Below are 14,761 nucleotides of genomic sequence, written 5' to 3'. Positions count from 1 at the left end.
TCTCGCATAATAGGGCATAATAAAAGCCAACTATATAGAAGCACCAACAATTGCAACATGCTGCTGTTACATGGTATGAGTGAACGCATCATTGTGCAGTAGAGCGAAGATTTACACCACCAACGTTGCACTCTGAAAGAGAAAGCTCTAATGCAGTTCTAGAATGATCCAGATTACTGAGTGCAGCCTGTAGGCATGACCGAGCACACTGCTGTCAGGGGCCGATTTCTAATTAACTGAGGTACCTGTATTGGTGACGTAGATGCGCTCATGTGGAGGGGGGAGTGAGGGATGGAGTCGGGTCGGAGCAGAGCGGGGTCTCACGCGGAGCTGAGGTACTTTGGTTCAGTCTGTGGCAGAATCGAGAGAACCAGTTGCCGGACACCATCAACGGGTAAGTGCTTATCTGTTTCGTTGCTGTGTGATTTTGGTTGTCTTGTTTGTGCAAAAGTTTCGTTAGATTCGCCTTCTTCTCTCCATGAATGGAGCTGGAGGAAAGTAAACTTCGTACAAGAAAAGAGAGGGGAAACTACCAGCATTGAATATGTTAGGCTATTTCTCTGTAAAAATGAGTTAAGACGTTTTATGTGTCTGTGTTATAACTTTGAAGTGGACATTCAAAAATAGAAAGCATAGCACCAAGAACTACTCAAGGATATATCCGCATAGTGTCCGCGCTGGGTTGCGCTGTCCATGGTGCTGAAACAGTTCGCGCGTCTGCGAGGGAACGTTTGTTTGACTGAGCAGAATTGTTTTAGCGCGTTCATATGCGTCTGTTTAGTTGGCATTGATACGCAATTCATAAAATTAGATTTAATTTGGTGCAGATGGTTATGTTATTTTTCTTGTGCAAAATGTTTGTTCCTTTTTTTCTTTTAACAAAGTATTTTTTTTACAGTAGGAATTTACTGAATCCTCTGTCTTTCTCTCCTGCTTTCTCTACAGAAAACAATCAGCGTTCAACTGTGCAAGATTTAGAGCTTTGCTAATAAAGATATACTTATGGTAGATGGCATTGTCGGAGACAGCCGGAGGGGATTCTTCAGCCCATTTCTCAAGCTGAATCCAAATGACACTTCCTCCACCCAAAAGTCCCCCGATGACCACAGAACTCCACCTATATTCGGAGGATGCTGCATAGTGTGTGACACGGTCGTCCGACCGCAATCGACTGGTGCAAGAAGCGTCCTTCCCTCAACCAGAGCATGACACTCTCAGCAGTGGACAGTTGGAAAAGGGCTTCGGAAATGAACCCCTGTGGACAGCCGCAAGACTGGGTCAGTGGCAGGAGCACGGCTAGGTAAAGAAGCAGAGGTCTTCGTGTGAGGAGAGAAAGCATACAACTAAAAAGTGGGGGGCAAACGATCGCATCAGCAAAGACATACCACCTCAAATCATGGGGATACAGCATCTTCTGCTTCTTTTGATTTACTTGGACCCGCTGAATGTACTGTGCGCGGCTACAGCCAACAAGAAGAAAAACGCTCCAAAGCGGAATCAGAAGATGAAGGAGGTGAACGGCACGGAGGCGCCTACTGCGGTTCCGCGGCGAAACACTCAGGTCCAGGCACCTTCGATCGCTACCCATGACACGTGCCTGGGCTACTATGACGTGAGCGGAGCGTACGATAAAGTGTTCGAGTGCAACAATACCGAGCACCGCTACTGTTGTGGAAGTTGTTTCCTGCGCTATTGCTGTGCAGAAAAAGGGAAACGCATAGAACAGAAAACTTGCACAAATTATAACACCCCAGATTGGATCAAAACGCAGCCTCCCTCCCCGGCACCAACAGGTGACACTTACGACCCTGACTTGGATCAGACTAACACAACGGTATACATCACCTGTGGTGTCATAGCTTTTATCATCCTCATCGGAGTTTCTGCAAAAGTTGCCTACGACAAAGCAACCAAGCCCCCTCAGGAAATGAATGTCCATAGGTAAGTCACCCTGACATTCAGGTTAAGAAATAGTCATTTATTATGGGGGCCACTTTTTCCCTATGTGTGTGTGTAGGGGGGGGGGGGTATGATTGTGTGTGCAATCACTGTTATGAAACACCAGCTTCAGCTTTCACAGACATGAAAAGTCCGCTGATGACAGTAAAAAATGTGTACAGTGGGTATAGAAAGCTAAATTAGATTTGTGAATAGACTAAATCATGAGCACTTCATCCCAATGATGCATAGAAATCTGACCACATATATTCTCAACCTTTGAATAGGGATGAAGCCATAATTCACAATGGTGCTCAGTTTCATTCCTCTCTGGAAAATAGTGTTACATCACCTGCAAGCCATTACTCAAAGGACAACTGATCATTACAATCAACTCCTTTTCAAGTACCTCTCTTATGCAGATATACACAACCCCCAAGTGACAGTCAACCCGATTCACCACTACCACCACCACTACCACTACCACAACCACCACCATACATTGGAACATTAAATGCCTCTTGTCAACTAAAGTATTGCTCCGTTTTCATCAGCAGCACAAACAAACCTCCATGAGGCAGGTGTGGAATTGAATGTCTCTGTCAAAGTAAAGGCATCACATTCATGGTCACAGTATAACATTCAGACTAAGAGCAAGGTTGGGTTGCTTCACCGCTAACAACCCAGAGGACATACTGTACAGATGTCACTCTCCCTTCTTTTGATTGGCTTTGTATCTTACGGGATAATGGCCCATGGATGGACTGCTGTTGGGAAAGTATGAGATAAACACATTATGGTGGAATACATCTAACTGCCGAGGAATCAATGTCTCAATGTATTCATTATATTATGTTCCTATGAATGGAATGAATGCATACTGTTCCACTAATCCTTATAATCAGGCACTCTGAAGTCCAAACAATTTCCAAGTATTTGGATAGGTGCTGAAAATAGCGTATTGCCTCCAAAATGATTGAAGCTGGTGATTTTTTCCATGACACATTAGAAGCCTTGACTATATTGTTAAGCACGTCCTAGAGCTAGGAGAGTAACTAGTGTACCTTAGTCTGAATTGAAAGACAGTTAACCTTCTGAAGTGGAGGAGTATGTTAGGGATTTTGTGCTCGCCATGATGAATTTAGCAGATTAAGCCAGCAGCTATCTCATTCACTCACAGTGTTATATGTGAGTAGTATACCTATGCCTTGCAATAAAAACTATAACAAGACAGTACCCAAAGAGATGGTTTGGGTGGCGAAACCACATGTGGTTAGCCAATCATTGTGGTTGTCTAATGGTGCCCATAGCAGAGGGGGTTATCTACCTGTTCAGCCAAAGCTAAGATCTTGATTAAAGCCCATGTGAGGCTAATTGTGCCTTGCTAGGACTGGCTTCTGTACCCTCGTTACCTGCTGGCTCCATAAAATCAAGGTAGTGATGGGAATTCAGATTGATTGTTCTCAGAGTCCATGCAGCATGAATTTGTCCCCATTCTTAAGCAAGCCCCTCCCATGGCATCAACCCTAGATAGAAAATGTATGTTTCTCCACTAGAGATCATTTGTACCACACCCCTAATGGATATAGTGGCTGGTCTAGCAGACTGGAAGACCTTTGTCTGGAGTTAAATGCAGCTTGAACTGTAACGGTGGCCAGATGTTCAGTATGGGGTAAGCTCCGAGGATGACACTGTCATCTTGTCATCTACAACCATAGATCTGTCTCTCTTCCACAACATCCTTTAACCTCAGCACCTGTTTTCTGCATTAATACTTCTGCTGTTAGATGAGTCACACTCACACTGTTGTTAGAAGTCCATACTTCAGCCTGTCAAATGTCATTGACTCCTAGCTGAACAATGCATATCAAAGCAGTAGAAAGGAAACCTTTTTGTTCCCCTCAGTTTATTAAACATCTGGTTCTGAAGAGAAATCTTTCAGGTGGACGGTTCTGTTGACAAAATATAGATACGAGAACAAGGCTTGGATAAGTGCCCCCCATTCATTTTTCCTTTAGAAAACTCATGGTCATGTCAACAACCTCAATAGCTATTGATTTAATAGTCACACCAAAAGATGGTGTCAAGTACAGGTCTTTGGTTTAAGAGATAATGTTCTCAGACACATTTGTCTGCTCGTAGAGTGACATTCAAATATACAATCCTTAAATGCAAGCCAAGCCATTACCTTGACAGTTTCAACGATGACAGTACAAGTAGAAATATGATACCAATATCTGTCTGTCTCTAGTGTATTCCTACAGTTCTAGTCAAAGCTATTTCATGCAACCTACCAAACGACTCACTTTGATCCCACTGAAGACTATTAGACTTCTGAGGCTGTGGCAGTACCTCCATCTCAGTACTCAGAACTGAGGAGACTGTGAGGATTTCTGGCCCCTTAATGCTCTCCTATCCTAGCCATGGGGCATACTTTCAAATGGAGATGCTTACTGCCACCACCACATCAGTATGAGTGGTGGTGAGAGAGATGAGACAGATGCTGTCCAATTCTGATTTTTTTCTTTACTAATTTGTCTTTTGACCAATCAGATCAGCTCAAAAAATATATAATGTAGGGCCTCCCGGGTGGTGCAGTGGTCTAGGGCACTGCATTGCAGTGCTAGCTGCGCCCAGGCTATGTCGCAGCCGGACCCGACTGGGAGGTCCGTGGGGCAACGCACAATTAGCCTAGCGTCGTCCGTGTTATGGAGGGTTTGGCCAGTAGGGATATCCTTGTCTCATTGCGCACCAGCGACTCCTGTGGCGGGCCGGGTGCAGTGCACGCTAACCTGGTCGCCAGGTGCACGGTGTTTCCTCCGACACATTGGTGCGGCTGGCTTCCGGGTTGGATGCGCGCTGTGTTAAGAAGCAGTGCGGCTTCGTTGGGTTGTGTTTCGGAGGACGCATGGCTTTCGACCTTCGTCTCTTCCGAGCCCGTACGGGAGTTGTAGCGATGAGACAAGATAGTAACTACTAACAATTGGATACCACAAAATTGGGGAGAAAGGGGGGTAAAATTATATTTAAAAAATAATTATATATATATATAATGTAAAAATATCTCATGTGACTGGTCAAAAGATCAATTTTCAAATGAAATCAGAATTGGGCTGCCTGCGTAAATGCAGCCAGAGTAGGGATGACTAAACGAGGAGACATTGCATAGTGGACATTCAATAGCTTTTTTTAATGATTTATTTCCAACAATCATTTGGCACATTAGGTAATAATGATCTCTGAAAAAATTACTTCTGTGGCTGGCTTGAGACATCCATGCTGATCACCCTGTCGAGAGCTGTATTGGAACATGGGATTAACTATATACTAGGCAATGGTTTAAATGTATTTAGCCCTGTGAAGTGACTCAGAGTCTTATCTCAGTGACTGGGGATGGATTGTGAGGGGAATGCTAAGGCATTGGCAGACCTTTGTTGTTTCTTCTGTGACCTTCACGGAGGCACAATAAATGTCGAGTGAAAGCCAAAGCCAGGGATTTGAGTGGTCTATATTGATCACTTTCTCGAAAGCAAACCTGGATGCAATTTAAGATGGATCTGTTGCAAAAAACGTATCTACTCTCAGATTGAGTATGTATTAGGTTTTGTTAGGCCGGTGAGAGTCAGTTCCAATATATTCAAAAGGGATTTCTAAATTGACCTGCATGCAGTGAGATTGAATATGTATTTTTTGAGTGATTGTACAATAATATTGGGCAGAGAAAGGTAGGGGTAGGTGAGATAGTATGACTTTGCAATGTCTCTTGTATAACTTTAATGCATGTAAAGCACACCTACATGGATTTATTCATTCTCCACTTTCTGCTTCCAGTCCATTAGTGGTTGGCATGTCAGTGATATCCTTCTCTCTGCTCACATTGGGAATATTCATTTCTTTGGTGTTCCTGACAACCTAATCTCTCATGGACAGACTACATAAATCTAATTGGTACTGGTACTGGTCCTCGAGCATCTGACCAAATTACAAAATATTTTATTTCGGCGTCAACCGAGATTACTGACAACCTGATAGGCAGGGTCAATGCTGCAATTCTTTTCGAACATATTCATTCAGCCATTAATCATGGCTTGACAAACATTTTGTGGAGTTCAGGATTTGGTTTCCATTTTTTTCTCCCCAATGCTTTTGAACCTATTTTAATTGGAAAATGGCCCGGTGCAGCAAACAAAGACCTAGCAAAGCTGCAGTTGGCTCAAAACAAAGCAGCACGCCTTGCCCTTGACTGTACACACAGAACTAACATCAACAGCATGCATGAGTCTGTCATGGTTGAGGGTTGAGGAGAAATGTGTTACTTCTCTTTGAGTCTTTTTAAGAAATGTGTGTGTCTTGAAAATGCCTAACCACTTGTATAATCTATATGCATACACTTCAAACAGACATACTGTACATACTCCACCAGACACGGCACTATGGGTTTCTTCACAGTATCCAAACCAAAGACAGATTTAATGCATCGCTCAGTTACTGTATGTTTAGAGCCATGTCATTGTGGAATGCTCTGCCACAAGAGGTTACTCAGACAAAAAGTAAGTTTAGCTTTAAAAAACTGACATAAAATGTATGTTGTATCACATAATTTCTCCTATTTCTTGTATATAAGAATATGAATATGTATATACTGTATGAATAGTGTGTAAATACTGTTGTCTCTTGGTCCCATTCAAATATATAACTCTTATTTTTATGTGCATTTTCATTTGGGTTTAATGTAATATCTTGTGTTTTTCTTGTCTATAATGGTTCTGTACTTCGTCATGAATTTGTACATTGTATGTGTACCCCAGGAAGAGTAGCTGCTGCATGTGCAGTAGCTAATGGGATCCTAATAAACTAAACTAATCCGTTTAGAATGCAGATGATAGACTTGTTGAACATCTACGCCACATGCTCATAATAATTCAATATCTGTCTCAGTCTGAAATAACAGACTGAAATAACATGCTGCCATTTCTGTAAACACATTCTAGGCTTCCTTATCTCTTTTGACATTGTAGAAATGTGTGAAAATAGAAAAAGAAAGAGAAGAAAAAAATCTAATTTCACTGCGGAGGCCAAGTCCCTCTGATAACCAACAAGACTGAACTACATCCTCTGTCATGTGCTGCAAGTGCAGTGTAAAGGGAATTACAATTTATTTTCACTTCTCTTTTTTACAGTATTTACTTCACTCCCTCGATGGATGATGGGTGTATCGTTTGAAGATTATTTTATACGTTCCCATTTCTTGTAGATGTTTTTCCCCTTCCCATACATAGGAATGTACTGGTGCTATTGAAACATGATTTACCGAAGAGATTTTGTAGGAGAGGAAACTGTGACAGATCTAGACTTTGGGGTTTTCAAACACGATATTTTTTTAAAAGCACCTCTATTCCTCCACTGTGTGGGACTGGTTGAACGTGTTCCTGCCATACAAGATACAAAGTAGTCAACTGGGGCGATGAAAACCAGGTCGCCTCAGTCTGTAGAAAGGATATGGTTAAAGTGTGCCCATCCTAGAAGGGAAAGGCTATTAATACATAGCTCCCAAAGTCACAGAGAGTTATGGAAAGAAGTTGACTCAGGTCGACTTTGACACAGTTACATTACCCTTTCAGCTCTTTGAAGAAACCAATATGTCCACCATCCTCATCACTATACTTCAATGGGGACCAATGTTGAAAATGGTGATAGCAAGATGCTTTGTGTAGAGCCCTTGAAAATTGGTAACTTGGTAGGAGTTAGATTCCCATTTGAACCTTAGTAGTGGGGGCATATAACTCTAGCAGAACGTTCTTCAAGGAACATTGATGAATGGCTTTAGTTGTTTTCCCTTGGCCTGAAGGGAAAGGCCCACCTGAACTCAGTGTGGCTCAGTATTGAAACCTGGCCTATCGGCCACCTTGGGTGTAATTACACTTCACACTGTGCCTGGTTCTGGAGCTCCACCAACACAATTGGAGCTGTATGTAACTAAATAAATTAAGTAGACCTTCTGGGGATGTTGAGAATAATGGTTGACGGTGATTGAAAACAGGAAAGTATTTCTGGTTCTGTTTGTATAGTCTGAAAACGCAAAAATTACATCTGTGTTTTTACATTTCTTTTGCAGAGCCCTTGCAGACATTATGAGGCAACAAGGACTAAATAAGGAGAATGAAAATATTGCAGCATTGGAGGGTTCACCCAAAGACATGGACACACCTCTCCGAACATCCAAGAACCATTACACCCCAGTTCACACCATGCTAGCAAACCACGGTGGGTACCTGCACTGTTTTTACTTCACATATCCAAGAATATCTTGCAAAAATGATTCAAACTGTATTTGTCCTAAGCATAGGTTCTGAAATGGTCTTTACCTCTAGTAAGCTGCATGGTGCACTATGAGTTGAATCAAAGTCCTTTCTCTGTATAAAATCAATACCCAAGATGACAGAGTTACTATGAAAACAGAGGTTATGTTAAATAGTTAGATCAAATGAAACGAGGTTCAATGTAAATGTCATGAGAACATAATAGAGAAGGTGTTATTAAAGCCATATTCTTTGCCCTCAGTTACGTTCTCTGAGTGGTGGAGATACAGTCTGAATTTCATATAGACAGTAGTGATTGGTAGGAATTGTGGAGGTAGATTATAGAAATCCCATAAAAAACGAGACAAGCAGGGATGACTGAATAAGGAGACATTCTATTATGGACTTTCAATAGCTTTTTATGACTACACAGTAATCTCCATTGTACACACTTCTATGTAACAGTATATATAACTACTGTCATTATACTTGGCTGACATGTGTACAACAATGTTATTTCTATGGTATGCAACCTTTGCATGGTAAAGTGGGACCTTATTGCTTTCATTAATGGTTAAAATGGTCTTTGACACACTCACTGAAATAGATGATGGGCAGTGTTGGGGAAGCTACTCTGAAAATATCATTAACGAGCTACCAGTTACTTCACACTATTGTAAGTTAAACTACACTAAAGCTAACCTTAAAGTTACTTTTAAAAAGTAGGTCACTACAACCAAACTACTTAGCGAAAAAGTATCATACCTGAATCTGAAATGTCACAGACTGCAAATTGCAAGAACATATCACTCTGGAGTCAGATGTTAACAGAATGTGTATTCTGGCCTATTAAACTCAAACATGTGGAATTAGGCACACAACAAAGTGTTTCAAGTGAGAATTAGGCAGGTTTGATGCTGAAAAATAAGGGCAATTCTTGCCTACTTCACCAATATTTTATTTTTGAAAAGAAAGTGGTGTGTAGTTCCAGTAGTAAGCTACACCTCTACATGGCAAAAGAGTAGTGTGTAGTTACAGTAGTAAGCTACGACACTACATGGCAAAAAAAGTTGCCTACAAAGTTGCCTACTACATGACAACACTACCAAGATTTGAATTTAGGTCAACTACCACAAATCTGCTGCAAAAATGTATTTAAATTGCTAGTTAAACCACATGTAGTTCACTACTCCCCCAAACTGATGATGGGGCCCTGCTACTTAAGTATATTTTTTAAAGACTGAAAACGATATAGCAGTTTAGACAAAGGGCCTCGGCTGAGTCTATTTTCATGCTGGGGTTCCATAAGCCTACTCAGCATTGGCTCAAAATGGAGATGCAACTTAACATGTTCTTCGGGAGACACATGGCTTTTGTCCTGAGATAATTCTGTCTTGCATCGTTGTTCCTCCTTCTTTTATCCGGTCTCCAGATCCCTGCTCCGGGGATCGCTTGCTAAGTGCCCTAGTATGGTGTCCCAGATTCAGTGTTATGTTTCACTCTCGTGTCAAAGTAGAGACTCCTCCTCATCCAGGGATTGTGTCAGAGGAGAACTGTTACGTGCTACACCATGGGATGTGAGCCGCTTTTCTCAGACTTGACTCGAGCCACAAAAGCCACAGCTGCTGGTATGTGCAGTTTATTAAATGAAACTACTGTAAGGGCTAGCCAACAGAGGTAGTTACAGTTATGTTTGCCTGAATTCCAGCACTTGACACTTCAATAATTCTCATTGGAATCAATAACCACTTTGACTGCCATACAGTTGCCCAAAACTTGGATTGTCTAACCCCTTATTGGCTTTCATCCCCTCTAACAGCTTTCACTGTGCTTCGTTAATCAATAATGTTAACCCTGAAGTGACCTCAAGACTACCATGATACCCCGGTGTTTACCATTAAGAGATTGTGGACAATGCTGGATATTTCCCTGGTGTTTAACATTAAGAGATTGTGGACAATGCTGGATATTTCCCTGGTGTTTAACATTAAGAGATTGTGGACTATGGTGGATACTTCCCTGGTGTTTAACATTAAGAGATTGTGGACTATGGTGGATACTTCCCTGGTGTTTAACATTAAGAGATTGTGGACTATGGTGGATACTTCCCTGGTGTTTAACGTTAAGAGATTGTGGACTATGGTGGATACTTCCCTGGAGTTTAACATTAAGAGATTGTGGACTATGGTGGATACTTCCCTGGTGTTTTACATTAAGAGATTGTGGACTATGGTGGATACTTCCCTGGTGTTTTACATTAAGAGATTGTGGACTATGGTGGATACTTCCCTGGTGTTTTACATTAAGAGATTGTGGACTATGGTGGATACTTACCTGGTGTTTAACATTAAGAGATTGTGGACTATGGTGGATACTTCCCTGGTGTTTAACATTAAGAGATTGTGGACTATGCTGGATATTTCCCTGGTGTTTAACATTAAGAGATTGTGGACTACGATGGATACTTCCCTGGTGTTTTACATTAAGAGATTGTGGACTATCCTGCTAACTTCCCCAGTGTTTAACATTAAGAGATTGTGGACTATGCTGCATACTTCCCCAGTGTTTTACATTAAGAGATTGTGGACTACGCAGGATACTTCCCTAGAGGCTGACTATTTTGTTTGGGTTCATGTCAGTCCTGTAATTGGTCTTCATCCCTTGTAGCCTCCTTCTGACATGACTCATCTTTCTGTTGTGAAATACTGTACGCGTCTCCCCCAAGTCTGGCATCAGCTGTACTATATTGGGTTAAACTGGCCTTGACTGAACTAGCCTCAACACATACAGTAATCCATTACATACTGTATTACAGTGCTAGATGGTGTCTTTGGTGGCTCATGTAGATTATATGTGGATATACCTGGGAATCTGCAGTAATACATGAGATCCTCATATGAATATATCTGTTTTTCACAATTCAGATTGTATTCTACGTTGTTTTATTTTTACACTTGGAAATATATTATGTTCTAAGGAAAATCAGTTAAATGACCCTTTCAAGATAGTGTATTTCAGCATAAGAACATAGTCAACGTCTCATACAGTAGAACCTGAATTCAGCCCTTAGGTGCTGTCCTTAGAGTAGACCAAGGTTAGAAAGCTGATTAGGTGAACCTTCGCACCAGTCTGAGGTCCTGAGCGCTGTGGAGCAAGTTTTCATCAAGGATCTCTCTGTACATTGCTCTGTTCATCTTCCCCTCAATCCTGACGAGTCTCCCAGTCCCTGCCACTGAAAAACATCCCCACTGCATGATGCTGCCACCACCATGCTTCACCATAGGGATGGTGCCAGGTTTCCTCCAGACGTGACGCTTGGCATTCAGGCCAAAGAGTTCCACCTTTGTTCTCATGGTCTGAGAGTCATTTAGGTGCCTTTTGGCAAACTCTAAGCGGGCTGTCACGTGCCTTTTACTGAGGAGTGGCTTCCGTCTGGTCACTCTACCATAAAGGCCTGATTGGTGGAGGGTTTCAGAGATGGTTGTCCTTCTGGATGGTTCTCCCATCTCCACAGAGGAACTCTTTGCGCTTTCAGAGTGACCATCAGTTTCTTGGTCACCTCCCTGACCAAGGCACTTCTCCCCCGATTGCTCAGTTTGGCTGGGAGGCCAGCTATAGGAAGAGTCTTGGTGATTCCAAACTTCTTCCATTTAAGAATGATGGAGGCCACTGTGTTTTTGGGGACCTTCAATGATGCAGAAATGTTTTGGTACCCTTCCCCAGATCTGTACCTCGACACAATCCTTCCTTGCAGCTCTATGAACAATTCATCCGGCCTCATGGCTTTTTCTCTGACATGCACTGTCAACTGTGGGACCTTATATAGACAGGTGTGCCACGCCTTTCCAAGTCATGTCCAATCAATTGAATTTACCACAGGTGGACTCCAATCAAGTTGTAGAAACAACTCAAGGATGATCAATGGAAACAGGATGCACCTGAGCTCAATGTCGAAGTCTAATAGAATGGATCTGAATACTTATAAGGTATTTCTGTTTTTTTATGGGGTATTCTGTGTAGACTGTGTAAATGATTGAATCCATTTTAGAATAAGGCTGTAATGTGGAAAAAGGGAAGAGGTCTGAATACCTTCTGAATGCACTGTATGTGTTGTAGTTGATTTCCCTTTGGTATTATTCTAAGCCAAGAACACTTCATGAAGGCATACTTTAAACAGATTTTTTAAAAACTTGCACATAAACGCCTCTTTCTATTCAGCATAAATTGGACACAGTCAACTTCTTAAATCCTGAGAGTCATTAAGTATTTACTTGTTTCTTAGTATGAAAATCCCAAAGTAACAGTGATGGATAAAATGTTTCAGCAATCAGTTTACAGTATCCATTGGGCTTGAAAACAGAACCAAACAGGCTTTAGAGAGCTCAGGCCTGTGTCAAACGTCAGTGTAATGAGGACCAGGGCTAATGGTCCCAGGTGTTCCTTCTCATTATGATCATTTGAAATGCTGTTCGATCTCTGCCTCTATGGCCCAAAGGTCTGAGTGACACTATTGACTTTGAAGTTGCTCCATTGAGATGAGGCTGTTGAACTATTTGCCAGCTAATACAGACTGACACTAACAGGAAGGAAGAGAGCTAGGGGAGGGGAACTCAATAGGCCTTTCTAAGACAGACCGTCATGTTGTTTCTCCTCTACTTTCAGCTTAAGCTTTCACTGCCTGATACACACTCACTTTCTCAGCCTACCTGCATCTTTTTTGTGCACAACATTTTGGTGTTGGATTGGCAGGACAAATGGAGGTTGTCAGACTGCTGGCCGGCACTTTGACGGTCCATTGTGGATCTCTGCACTCTCAATTACAGGACTTGTTCCAGCCAGACACACTATATAATCTTGGAACAAATTATGTTACATAGTAATCGTTAAGACCAAGGAAATTCAGGATGAAATGTTTTGTTGCAAGGCACATTTTTTATAAACTGACATTTCATAGATACAGTACTGCAATGCAGCTGTCATGATTATGAAGATAGATAGATCCAATTACACAGTTTATGAATCAATTATATAAGGTCCCTCCATAGTGTAGGTCTATGTGGGGTAAAAGTGTTGTACTGTATAAGTTGAGGATGGAATGAATCCGTTTTAAAACACAGGAGAGTGTCTCGGTTAGAAGGGTTCTTTAGAATCTCATCACTGATCTTCAGGGTCACGTGCCCAAGCCTGAAAGACATTTTGCCATCCAATTAAAGTTTGAATGTTTTACCTGCTTTGGCAAAAGGGCAGGGCTTTTGACCCTGAATGGGCATCTTTGTTTAATTTGTGAGCGATATATGAGAAGGGAAGGTCTTCACTAGCTCCCCCAGCTCGCAGCTTTGGGGAGACCTTTTGCGGTGGTGATGATCCTGAGTGTACATCAGACAGCATAAATTGTTAATGTGAAACCTTCCTTTCCCTCTGTGCCCCTGTTCCTTTTCCAGTTGTCTGAGCCAAAGAGGAAGTGAAATACAGAGGCCTCCTCACTATCTGTCAGAGTACTGGCTGAACTGAACTAAGACTCCATAAAAGACAAACTGCCGTGAACACAGCTATTCAGCTAACTCAGGAATGAGGCTAATGCATCATGTAATACGTTCATTAACTAGGGTGGTTGGAGGTATTAAGAGTTTCCCAAACTCTGATATGTGTACACAGTTGTTTGTGATTTCGTGTGTGAGGGTTGGAACGAAAATCAGCAACGGATATGCTTAGTGAATTGTCTCGGTCAGATAAATGGTATTGGTCATCTCATGCTATCTTAACTCTGCATTTCTCTCACAGGGCACTATGGGAAAGAGAACTTCCGCCAAGGCCAACTTGATCATAACTTCATCTCCTCTGGATTCGTGACACTGGGACGACCGCACCTAAAAGGTATTGTCTGTTGGTCTGATGACAATGACTATTTCTCCAAGAGTAAAGACAGCGTTGACGTACAAACTTCTAACACAAATCTCACTCACATTTTGACCTTGCCTCTCACCTCCACACATTTCCTCCTCTCTTTGTCCAAAATGTCTTCCTTTGTTTTTCAAACCACTGTTTGAGTAGATCAGGGGGAAACAGTGCAATAGCCCATCCCAATTATTTGACTTGCTCACTTCTCATCTGGCAGTCACCTTGGGAAATGGGACTGAAGCTTTTGGCAGAACAATAACGGCATTTCTCAAAGCTAATTGAAAAGAGAAAAGCCTCAACGAGTTCCTGCTTTGTTCAGATGTGAAAAGTACTCTCTCCTTTTTGTTATGTTTTTCCCCTTGACTGACTCATAAAGGCATTTACACAATGGCCATGTGTGGATGAAATAACACTCAGCATTACCAGCACTGCATGCTGTACTTGTCACATCCTCCAACTGTTCTTCGTGCCAGATCACTGTGTACAGAACTGTCTACTGTACGAGAACAATGCAGTCAGTTGAGCTGACAGAGTCTCGTCTCCGCTCACTAAGGAGGCTTAAAATCATTGATGATAGTTGTACATAAGTGACTTCTTGTCAATTGCCAAGAAAACTACATTATGAT

The 14,761-nt window shown here is 41.9% G+C and overlaps 1 protein-coding gene across 5 annotated transcripts in view; it reads left to right on the top strand.

Annotated features, from left to right (window-relative positions):
* The first annotated feature begins 277 nt into the window (after positions 1-277).
* The window catches only part of LOC124015164 (protein shisa-6-like), a 67,506-nt gene continuing 53,022 nt past the window's right edge, over positions 278-14,761 (top strand). For all 5 annotated transcript variants that reach the window (XM_046330165.1, XM_046330164.1, XM_046330162.1 and 2 more), the window contains exons 1-4: positions 278-394; positions 946-1,941; positions 8,054-8,202; positions 14,019-14,111. In XM_046330165.1, the coding sequence (XP_046186121.1) occupies positions 1,397-1,941; positions 8,054-8,202; positions 14,019-14,111 (787 nt within the window). In that variant the 5' untranslated portion in view covers positions 278-394; positions 946-1,396. The remainder of the gene's footprint in view (positions 395-945; positions 1,942-8,053; positions 8,203-14,018; positions 14,112-14,761) is intronic.

This window comes from Oncorhynchus gorbuscha, linkage group LG26 (genome assembly GCF_021184085.1).
Source record: "Oncorhynchus gorbuscha isolate QuinsamMale2020 ecotype Even-year linkage group LG26, OgorEven_v1.0, whole genome shotgun sequence".
Lineage (NCBI taxonomy): Eukaryota > Metazoa > Chordata > Actinopteri > Salmoniformes > Salmonidae > Oncorhynchus > Oncorhynchus gorbuscha.
The sequence above is the reverse complement of the archived record's forward strand: the minus strand, read 5'-3'. Positions and strand labels throughout refer to the sequence as shown.